General features: G+C 40.9%; 1 protein-coding gene across 1 annotated transcript; it reads right to left on the reverse strand.

Annotated features, from left to right (window-relative positions):
• Positions 1-426: 426 nt before the first annotated feature.
• LOC121385206 (cholinesterase 1-like) lies at positions 427-11,055 on the reverse strand. Its single transcript, XM_041515776.1, has 2 exons — positions 8,894-11,055; positions 427-678 (listed from the first exon to the last, which is right to left on the reverse strand). Exons 1-2 carry the CDS (start codon positions 10,372-10,374, stop codon positions 429-431), a joined length of 1,731 nt encoding a protein of 576 aa, XP_041371710.1. The 5' UTR covers positions 10,375-11,055; the 3' UTR covers positions 427-428.
• Positions 11,056-11,758: the final 703 nt, after the last annotated feature.

Below are 11,758 nucleotides of genomic sequence, written 5' to 3' on the forward strand. Positions count from 1 at the left end.
ACTGGCTATCCAGAGACAGGCCCCGGGACGGACATGCTTGAAACTCTAGTGGTATATGAGCATGTAAAAATTATTCGCACTCGCACTCGCTGCCTATCAAACGGTAGTCAAAGATTCCCGCTCTAATACAACAACAATCCTATGTTTGACGTTAAATACCGTTACATCGATAATTTTCGAGCTCCCTGATAAAAACAACAACAACAACATATTAATCACTAATACACACACTACAGGAAGAAACCCGTCAGCAAATACGTATTTGACCAGAACATTATTGAAAGGGGGCGCTGAGCGTTGATAACAGTCCACATGTCCGTCTAGCTCTCTTACCTGGCCCCCTTCATAGACAAATTATGTATCCCCTAAAGGTCCCTATAAAATAAACATTACCCGTACGCTTTAGCGTATTAAGTGGCTATTACATATCAAACGTAATAAATGTAATGTTTTTGTTCCATGTTTTTATGAGTAATATACGTACCACATTTCATGACCGGAGTAGTACACGCCAGCTTGGCGACGTCCGGTACAACCTCGTTCCAAAACCTTCTGGTGCCAGGTTTCCACTCGCTTTTGACATTTTGGTTCGTCATGTTCACCGTTATTTGTAAATAACTCCGCGATGGCAAGCTATAGGGCGTCCAGACGAGACTGCCGTTGTTGAAATAGGGAGTCCTGAAATTAACAAAAAAACCCACACACACAAAAACTAAATAAAAGAGATCAAATGCTACATGTAATCAATTGAAGTTATCTAGATATCGGAAATAATTTAAGTTCATTTGAATACCTGTTTAACGGCATCATGGTAATCACGAATGAATAATGAATGGATTGATTGATGGATTGATGAATGAATGAATGAATGAATGAATGAATGAATGAATGAATGGATGGATGGGTGGGTGGATTGAGTGAGTACATGAGTGGATGGATAGATGGATGGCTGGATGGCTGGATGAATAAATGAATGAATACACGAATGAATGAATGAATGAATCAGTCAGTCAACCAATCACTGAATGAATGATAGAATGGGCTACTCTTTTCGATTAGCAGCAAGGGGTCTTTTGTATGCACCATCCCACAGACAGGATAACACATACCACGGCCTTTGATATACCAGTCGTGGTGCACTGGCTGGAAAGAGAAATAGCCCAATGGGCCCATCGACGGTGATCGATCCCAGACCGACCGCGCATCAAGCGAACTCTTTACCACTGGGCTACATCCCGCCCTTAATTATAATAAAACAGCCAGTGGATGGAGAAGGATTAATACAACATCAAATCATTTTAAGAATATTGTCAATTGAAACTTCATTTTCAAATGTGGCTGGTAACCTTGTTGCTTACCTTTTTGTAAGGAGTATATTAAAAACAACAACAACGATAAAAAAACCCCCAATAAAAACGAACAAAACAAAACAAAACATTTAAAGGGACTGTCCTGAGTTTGCAGCCATTGTAAGATGTTACTAATTAAAGGCACTGTCCTGAGTTTGCAGCCATTGTAGGATGTTACTAATTAAAGGCACTGTCCTGAGTTTGCAGCCATTGTAAGATGTTACTAATTAAAGGCACGGTACTGAGTTTGCAGCCATTGTAAGATGTTACTAATTAAAGGCACGGTACTGAGTTTGCAGCCATTGTAAGATGTTACTAATTAAAGGGACTGTCCTGAATTTGCAGCCATTGTAAGATGTTACTAATTAAAGGCACGGTACTGAGTTTGCAGCCATTGTAAGATGTTACTAATTAAAGGCACGGTACTGAGTTTGCAGCCATTGTAAGATGTTACTAATTAAAGGGACTGTCCTGAGTTTGCAGCCATTGTAAGATGTTACTAATTAAAGGCACGGTACTGAGTTTGCAGCCATTGAAAGATGTTACTAATTAAAGGCACGGTACTGAGTTTGCAGCCATTGTAAGATGTTACTAATTAAAGGGACTGTCCTGAGTTTGTAGCCATTGTAAGATGTTACTAATTAAAGGCACTGTCCTGAGTTTGCAGCCATTGTAAGATGTTACTAATTAAAGGCACTGTCCTGAGTTTGCAGCCATTGTAAGATGTCACTAATTAAAGGGACTGTCCTGAGTTTGCAGCCATTGTAAGATATCACTAATTAAAGGGACTGTCCTGAGTTTGCAGACATTGTAAGATGTTACTAATTAAAGGCACGGTACTGAGTTTGCAGCCATTGTAAGATGTTACTAATTAAAGGCACTGTCCTGAGTTTGCAGCCATTGTAGGATGTTACTAATTAAAGGGACTGTCCTGAATTTGCAGCCATTGTAAGATGTTACTAATTAAAGGCACGGTACTGAGTTTGCAGCCATTGTAAGATGTTACTAATTAAAGGCATGGTACTGAGTTTGCAGCCATTGTAAGATGTTACTAATTAAAGGCATGGTACTGAGTTTGCAGCCATTGTAAGATGTTACTAATTAAAGGGACTGTCCTGAGTTTGCAGCCATTGTAAGATGTTACTAATTAAAGGCATGGTACTGAGTTTGCAGCCATTGTAAGATGTTACTAATTAAAGGGACTGTCCTGAGTTTGCAGCCATTGTAAGATGTTACTAATTAAAGGCATGGTACTGAGTTTGCAGCCATTGTAAGATGTTACTAATTAAAGGGACTGTCCTGAGTTTGCAGCCATTGTAAGATGTTACTAATTAAAGGCATGGTACTGAGTTTGCAGCCATTGTAAGATGTTACTAATTAAAGGGACTGTCCTGAGTTTGCAGCCATTGTAAGATGTTACTAATTAAAGGCACGGTACTGAGTTTGCAGCCATTGAAAGATGTTACTAATTAAAGGCACGGTACTGAGTTTGCAGCCATTGTAGGATGTTACTAATTAAAGGGACTGTCCTGAATTTGCAGCCATTGTAAGATGTTACTAATTAAAGGCACGGTACTGAGTTTGCAGCCATTGTAAGATGTTACTAATTAAAGGCATGGTACTGAGTTTGCAGCCATTGTAAGATGTTACTAATTAAAGGCATGGTACTGAGTTTGCAGCCATTGTAAGATGTTACTAATTAAAGGGACTGTCCTGAGTTTGCAGCCATTGTAAGATGTTACTAATTAAAGGCATGGTACTGAGTTTGCAGCCATTGTAAGATGTTACTAATTAAAGGGACTGTCCTGAGTTTGCAGCCATTGTAAGATGTTACTAATTAAAGGCATGGTACTGAGTTTGCAGCCATTGTAAGATGTTACTAATTAAAGGGACTGTCCTGAGTTTGCAGCCATTGTAAGATGTTACTAATTAAAGGCATGGTACTGAGTTTGCAGCCATTGTAAGATGTTACTAATTAAAGGGACTGTCCTGAGTTTGCAGCCATTGTAAGATGTTACTAATTAAAGGCACGGTACTGAGTTTGCAGCCATTGAAAGATGTTACTAATTAAAGGCACGGTACTGAGTTTGCAGCCATTGTAGGATGTTACTAATTAAAGGGACTGTCCTGAATTTGCAGCCATTGTAAGATGTTACTAATTAAAGGCACGGTACTGAGTTTGCAGCCATTGTAAGATGTTACTAATTAAAGGCATGGTACTGAGTTTGCAGCCATTGTAAGATGTTACTAATTAAAGGCATGGTACTGAGTTTGCAGCCATTGTAAGATGTTACTAATTAAAGGGACTGTCCTGAGTTTGCAGCCATTGTAAGATGTTACTAATTAAAGGCATGGTACTGAGTTTGCAGCCATTGTAAGATGTTACTAATTAAAGGGACTGTCCTGAGTTTGCAGCCATTGTAAGATGTTACTAATTAAAGGCATGGTACTGAGTTTGCAGCCATTGTAAGATGTTACTAATTAAAGGGACTGTCCTGAGTTTGCAGCCATTGTAAGATGTTACTAATTAAAGGCATGGTACTGAGTTTGCAGCCATTGTAAGATGTTACTAATTAAAGGGACTGTCCTGAGTTTGCAGCCATTGTAAGATGTTACTAATTAAAGGCATGGTACTGAGTTTGCAGCCATTGTAAGATGTTACTAATTAAAGGGACTGTCCTGAGTTTGCAGCCATTGTAAGATGTTACTAATTAAAGGCATGGTACTGAGTTTGCAGCCATTGTAAGATGTTACTAATTAAAGGGACTGTCCTGAGTTTGCAGCCATTGTAAGATGTTACTAATTAAAGGCATGGTACTGAGTTTGCAGCCATTGTAAGATGTTACTAATTAAAGGGACTGTCCTGAGTTTGCAGCCATTGTAAGATGTTACTAATTAAAGGCATGGTACTGAGTTTGCAGCCATTGTAAGATGTTACTAATTAAAGGGACTGTCCTGAGTTTGCAGCCATTGTAAGATGTTACTAATTAAAGGCATGGTACTGAGTTTGCAGCCATTGTAAGATGTTACTAATTAAAGGGACTGTCCTGAGTTTGCAGCCATTGTAAGATGTTACTAATTAAAGGCACTGTCCTGAGTTTGTAGCCATTGTAAGATGTTACTAATTAAAGGGACTGTCCTGAGTTTGCAGACATTCTAAGATGTTACTAATTAAAGGGACTGTTCTGAGTTTGCAGCCATTGTAAGATGTTACTAATTAAAGGGACTGTCCTGAGTTTGCAGACATTGTAAGTTGTTTTCGATAACAGAGCCTTGTTGGCGACTACTATTTCATACTAAATACATTTTTTTTGTTTAGAATACAAGTGTCTGTATATCGAATGCGTTTGCGGTCGTATGCTAATGTTTGTAGCACTCAGTTTTTACTTTAATTCGTGATATATATTTTTTCGTACGTACGAAATTATTTGGAGGTAAAATCCAGTTTAGGCTACTACAAGCATTAGGACAACAACAAACACCTTGTAAATACAGACACTGATATTTTAAATAAGAAAATGTATTTAATTTGTAAGTTACATCATCAAAAAGGCTCTATTGGTCGGAAACATTTTACAATAGTTGTAAACTCAGGACTGTCCCTTTAACAAAACAAATAAACGTTAATCATTTAGGAACATACAACTTCTTTGTTATTGAAAACAGTTGATAAAATTCAAGTGTTGAGTGTCATACATGTATTAATAGTTGCTTAGATATATGAATTTCTCATTCACAAAAGGTGGGTGCTGGTACTGAACAAATAATGATATTCATCACCTACGGAGGTATTACAATGACGGCACATTCTCTTTTATCTTTCATCATTTTGCCTCCGGCCAGGATCATTTGGGAAATGATGGCTATTAGCCCTGTATCTATCATAGACTGTTCGCAAGGCTTTTTTCCCGGGTAAATACATTTTACCATAAGCAGGACACTGCATACCTTTTGTGTACCAGGTAAACTAACAACAGGTTTTCATATTTTTCATGTGAGACAGTTAAAGTTTGTTACAGTTTTTTGTTTTTTAACGACACCACTAGAGCACAATGCTTAATTAATTGTCGGCTATTGGATGTCAAACATGTTGTAATTCTGACACGTAGTTATGAGAGGAAACCCGGTATGTTTGTCCTAATGCAGTAAGGGATCTTTTATATGCACTTTTCCACAGACAGGAAAGCACATACCATGGCTTTTGACCAGTTGTGGTGCACTGGTTGGAACGAGAAAAAATGTAATTAGTTGAATTAATCAATCAATTAATAAATGTGCTCTAGTAGTGTCGTTAAACAAAACAAACTTCTTCTTCTTATCCCCATTGGGCTATTTCTCGCTCCAGCCAGTACACCATGACTGGTACACCAAAGGCCGTGGGGGGAGGGCGGATGGGTGTGTGTGTGTGTGTGTGTGTGTGTGTGTGTGTGTGTGTGATAGTTTGTTTTGTTTAAAGACTGCTTAAAGGTCATTGATTTATTAATCATCGGCTATTGGATGTCAAACACATTTGGTAAAACAAGAATTACAAAGAAGTAATATATCCTCCCTCTCCTCCAAAATAAATAAATAAACAAATTAAATTTGTTTAATTTAACACACTGCCAGAGCACATTGATTAATTAATCATCGGCTATTGGAAGTCAATCATTTGGTAATTCTGACACGTAGTCATCAGAGAAAACCCGCTACATTTTCCCACAATCAGGAAAGCACATACCACGGCATTTGACTAGTTGTGCTACACTGGTTGCAACGAGAAAAACCCCCAATCAGTCGAAAGAATTTTAAAAATGGAAGGAAGGAAGCAAAAAAATAAAAAAATAATAAAAAATAAAAAAATGGAAGGAAGGGGTTTCTATCGCACACCGACTGCACCCCCCCCCCCCCACACACACACACCCCTTGGTAACGCGCCTGCGGACCTAGTTACAGCTGGCTAGCTACGGATCGATGGCGGTGTTTGTTCACCGCCGTTGTGCACGGGGTCATTGTTTCACTGAAATCCTAGCGACGTTACGCTCACATTTGATCTATAACCCTGCACTGGGAAATTGTTTACTCGACAAATGTCCCTAAATCAGTTCAGTCACCGGTCTCAATGACGTGGCAGATCTTATGAGTTATTCAACCCAAAACATAGGAAAAACAATGGCGAAATCGTGAAATATTTTTTAAAAGGGGCGAAAGGAAGAAGGGCACATGGACCACCTCCTGACAAGGGCACATGGTCCACCCCCTGACAAGGGCACATGGACCATCCCCTGACAAGGGCACATGAACCACCCCCTGATAAGAACACATGGACCACCCTGATAAGGGCACATGGACCATCCCCTGACAAGGGCACATGGTCCACCCCCTGACAAGGGCACATGGAAAATCCCCTGACAAGGGCACATGAACCACCCCCTGATAAGGACACATGGACCACCCTGATAAGGGAACATGGACCATCCCCTGACAAGAGCACATGGACCTCCCCCTAACAAGGGCACATGGACCACTCCCTGACAAGGGCACATGGACCACCCCCTGATAAGGATACATGGACCACCCCCTGATAAGGACACTTTAGTATAAGTTTAACCTTTTATATGCACCATCCCACAGACAGGTTAGCACATACCACAACCGTTGATACACCAGTCGTGGGTTCACTGGCTGGAACGAGAAATAGCCCAATGGGCCCACCGTCGGGGATCGATCCTAGACCGACCGCGCATCAGGCGAGCGCTTTACGGCTGGGCTACGACCAGCCATTGCATGTTTATGAGGGCGAACCCTGGGGAACAATTTGACTAGTTTACATCGTATTCTCCCCTGTCAGACCGGCCTCGGTGGCGTCGTGGTTAGCCATCGGTCTACAGGCTGGTAGGGTACTAGGTTCGGATCCCAGTCGAGGCATGGGGTTTTTAATCCAGATACCGACTCCAAACCCTGAGTGAGTGCTCCGCATGGCTCAATGGGTAGGTGTAAACCACTTGCACCGACCAGTGATCCATAACTGGTTCAACAAAGGCCATGGTTTGTGCTATCCTGCCTGTGGGAAACGCAAATAACAGATCCCTTGTTACCTGTCGCAAAAAGAGTAGCCTATGTGGCGACAGCGGGTTTCCTCTCCAAATCTGTGTGGTCCTTAACCATATGTCTGACGCCATATAACCGTAAATAAAATGTGTTGAGTGCGTCGTTAAATAAAACATTTCTTTCTTTCTCCCCTGTCAAGCAGGCTAATTTATTTTAGGGGTAAAAACTTTACATGTTCTGCATGTGCTGTTAAACTGATTTCTTGTTCTAACCAGTGCATCACGACTGATACATGTATATCAAAAGCCGTGGTGTGTGCTATCCTGTTTGCGGGTACCCAGCACCTACCTTACACCACCAAGGCTGGTAAAATTGCTTGATGGATGACCCCTTTTATTTGGCTTTGGCTATCCCATTTACAATTCTGTTGCGTCAAAAAAAGTAAAGTTTGTTTTATTTAACGACGTCACTAGAGCACATTGATTTTTTTCTCTTATCATCGGCTATTGGACGTCAAACATATGGTCATTCTGACACTGGGTTTTTTAGAGGAAACCCGCTGTCGCCACATAGGCTACTCTTTTACGACAGGCAGCAAGGGATCTTTTATTTGCGCTTCCCACATGCAGGATAGCACAAACCATAGCCTTTGTTGAACCAGTTATGGATCACTGGTCGGTGCAAGTGGTTCACACCTACCCATTGAGCCTTGCGGAGCACTCACTCAGGGTTTGGAGTCGATATCTGGATTAAAAATCCCATGCCTCGACTGGGATCCGAACCCAGTACCTACCAGCCTGTAGACCGATGGCCTAACCACAACGCCACCGAGGTGTTGCGTCAATGTTACCCGACACAAATTTGTCAGCAGTGACTAGTCAACCGAGTGACCTAGCTATAGAGAGCAGGGCCTCCTCACAATATCAAGTGTTCGTGCATTAGTCAAGGTTGGAGACGAAGTGTAAATATAGTGAAGGAAATGTTTTATTTAACGATGCACTCAACACATTTTATTTACGGTTATATGGTGTCAGACATATGGTTTAGGGCTACACAGATATTGACAGAGGAAACCTGCTGTTGCCACTTCATGGGCTACTCTTTTCGATTAGCTGCAAGGGATCTTTTATATGCACCATCCCACAGACAGGATAGTACATACCATGGCCTTTGTTACACCAGTTGCGGAGCACTGGCTCAAATATAGTGATGGAAAGAAATAAGGGTGCGTATTATAAATACTAACAGTAAACTTCAGCAGCTAAAATTATCTACCGTCGTGCTAGGTAGTTCATTAAAGTGACAGGCTCTGGTTTTCAAACATTAAAGGTGGTGTGGGTTTTTTTTTTAAAAAAATTTTTTTTTTTTTTTATTTTATTATTATTTTATTTTTTTAATTATAGCTGTTTTTTATAATTGAAAACGAATATGAATACAAAAACAGATAAACAAATACATAAATAAGTTATTTGGAAGGATGTATCTATCTGGAGAAAGAGAAGAAACCCGCTTACCCTGTCCAGGCAAAGTCTCCCCAGGTTTTCATCCAATCCTCTGACAGCTTTTTCTCTTCGTCTGTTCCGTTAGAATTCAAAATGTAACCGAGGATGAACGGAAGTTCCTCGGTGTGGCCCGGCCCCACGTAACTAGGGAAACGAGCGTGCGATGGCTTGTGCGTGAACTGATAGACAAAAACTTCCCCCCTCTTCGAGTAATACATTCCAGTCTCAAATATCTTGCTGTTTATAACATCTCCTAAAGCGTCCAAATAGGACCTTCGGAAGTTGCCATGATTTTCCTCTCTTGGATAATACTTTGACGAGATCATTGCTGCTAATGTTGGTTCAACAATTTTTGGTATTGGCTTTTTAAGTGCTAAGGATGAGATGTTGGGTGTATATTTGTCATAATCCGACTGACTCATTTCAGGACCAGTGAAAAAGTTGGGTATATTGTTAGCAATATTCGTCCCTTCGTCTGCGTTTCCACCAATGATGTAGTCTACAGCGGTAAAGTTTGTGGATTTCAATATGGTGAATGGGTCACGTAGTATGAAATGGTTGTCAATCGTTGGCGTAAATGCTCCGTCAAAGTGCTGGTCGTGTCTGATGAGATCTCGAACTGGAACTTTCCTCAGACAGGACACGACCTTCTCCGACGAGACCTCGTCTTTTGTCACAGACGGACAGTTGACCTTCATCGCCAAATGTCTGACCCTCTTTCTAAGATCTGTGTTCAACAGAGCCGGTGAGGCTATTGCCCCGCCCATAGATATAGCTCGTGCGAACAGACCACGTGACATCGGACTCAGAATGTGTAGTCCGACGCTGTAAGCACCGGATTCATGCCCGAAAATCGTCACCTTCTTTCTATCTCCCCCAAATCCTTGGATGTTGTCTTGTATCCACTGCAGAGCCAACCTTTGATCTAACAAACCCCAGTTACCGGGGGCAGCCGAGTCTCCTGTTGACAGAAAACCCAGAACCCCGATACGGAAGTTCATCGTAACGACAACCACGCTTCCATATACCGCTAAAACACTGCCATCGAAGAGTGTCCCGGATCCCATTTGGAAACCCCCGCCGTGTAGAAACACTACGACAGGCCAAGAACCGAAAAGGGGTTTTCTTTTTGTCCCTGGCACAAAGATATTTAGATACAGACAGTCTTCGTTCGTTTCCGTAATTTCGAATCCTGGCCCGAACGCGTTCGAGACTCCGTCCTTGGTCTGGGGACAGGAAGGTTTCGATTGAGTCACGTTGATGACACCAGTGGAATTCCAGCTGTCGGGTGATTCCGGAGGCTTGAATCTGAGCATCTCCCTGGGAGGTTTTGCGTATGGAATGCCCAGAAAGACAGACATGTGGACGTGATTGACATTCTTGGCGAATCCTTTAACTGGTCCTTTTGTTGTCATTACAGTGGGTTTGTGACTTAGAACAGACACAACGCAAAGAGTCTGAATTGCCACAGCATAGTTAAGCATGGAATACATTTTTATAATCTTTATTCTTCTTCTTCTAGATTAGTCTTAAAGCATCATCTGTGTATAGTTGCTGGAATGTAGAGCATATGAACAATATTTTGAAGTTTACTTAAGTCTGATTTGCAGCTGTTATCTGAAAGCAGAAGACAAAAACATAAATTATGCTTAAAAGAAACAAAATGAATGAATGTTTAACGACATTCCAGCAAAAAAAAAAAAAAAAAAAAAAAAAAAAAAAAAAAAAGAAAGAAAAAAAAGACATCAGCTATTGGATGTGAGAAAAGGTAAGTATATGGAATTATTATTATTTGAGTACTATCTCAGTGTAACAAAGGGAAAGATCGTTCAATGACAAACCCTATTGTACTGATTAAAGCGACAGATCTGGTTTAGTCTGGAGGAATTACCACTTGGGTGTACAACATTTGGTGCACAGTTGTTCTTTGCGGATTCTGACTCTGTAGTGGGTCTATATCTATAATGCTGTGGGTGCCATCCGGGCACCCTTCAGGAATTAAAAAAATCCAAGATGGCGACAACTAGACCAGTTTTTAAACACTAAGGCATATTTTTCATAATTTGTTTCAAGTGATCCTGATGTTTCTAATACCACTAAAAGCATTATTCTATGTTTTTAAAAAACGTCCTAGCTCTGAGATGTAAAGCTTATGGATACGGGCTGTAATCTACTTATCGGATATTTCCCCGATTCAGCGTCACAGACTCTTGTTTCACGGACGTCCGAACCACATTGTTAACAACTACGATAAATTAGTATCCTACCTTTAATTACCGTTAGATTGCCCGCCCCCCCATCCCCCCCCATCCCCCCCCCGCCATTTTGCCCAGGCAGAGATCGTGGAAAAACCTGACAATAGATTCCACATGCTAGATGATAACCAAAAAAATGTTTTGTTTAACAACACCACTGGAGCACATTGCATAATTAATCATTGGCTATTGGATGTCAATCATTTGTTAATTCTGACTCGTAGTCATCAGAGGAAACCCGGTACATTTTTCCTAATGCAGCAAGGGATCTTTTATATGCACTTTCCCCACAGATACGAAAACACATAGCATGGCCTTTGACCAGTTGTGGTGCACTGACTGGAACGCAAGCAACTCGGGCGAAGATGATAACCATGTAACCTATATGGACTTCGCTCAGATATTCTAAGACAAAAAGCATGTAATTTTTAGCCGGTTGCCATTTGACATTTTTGTTTTGATGGAAAACTCTCTATGAGGGGTGGAAGGATGTAACGGAATCTAACAACGTCATGACATGCGTCATGGTATAACGCGATCGTGAAGACATCATGTTAATTACGTCACATACTTCGGATACTTCGACCCCTCTTAAAGACTATTCCATAAAAAAAAGTAAAAT

Source organism: Gigantopelta aegis, chromosome 11 (assembly GCF_016097555.1).
Source record: "Gigantopelta aegis isolate Gae_Host chromosome 11, Gae_host_genome, whole genome shotgun sequence".
In the NCBI taxonomy this organism is placed as follows: Eukaryota; Metazoa; Mollusca; class Gastropoda; order Neomphalida; family Peltospiridae; genus Gigantopelta; species Gigantopelta aegis.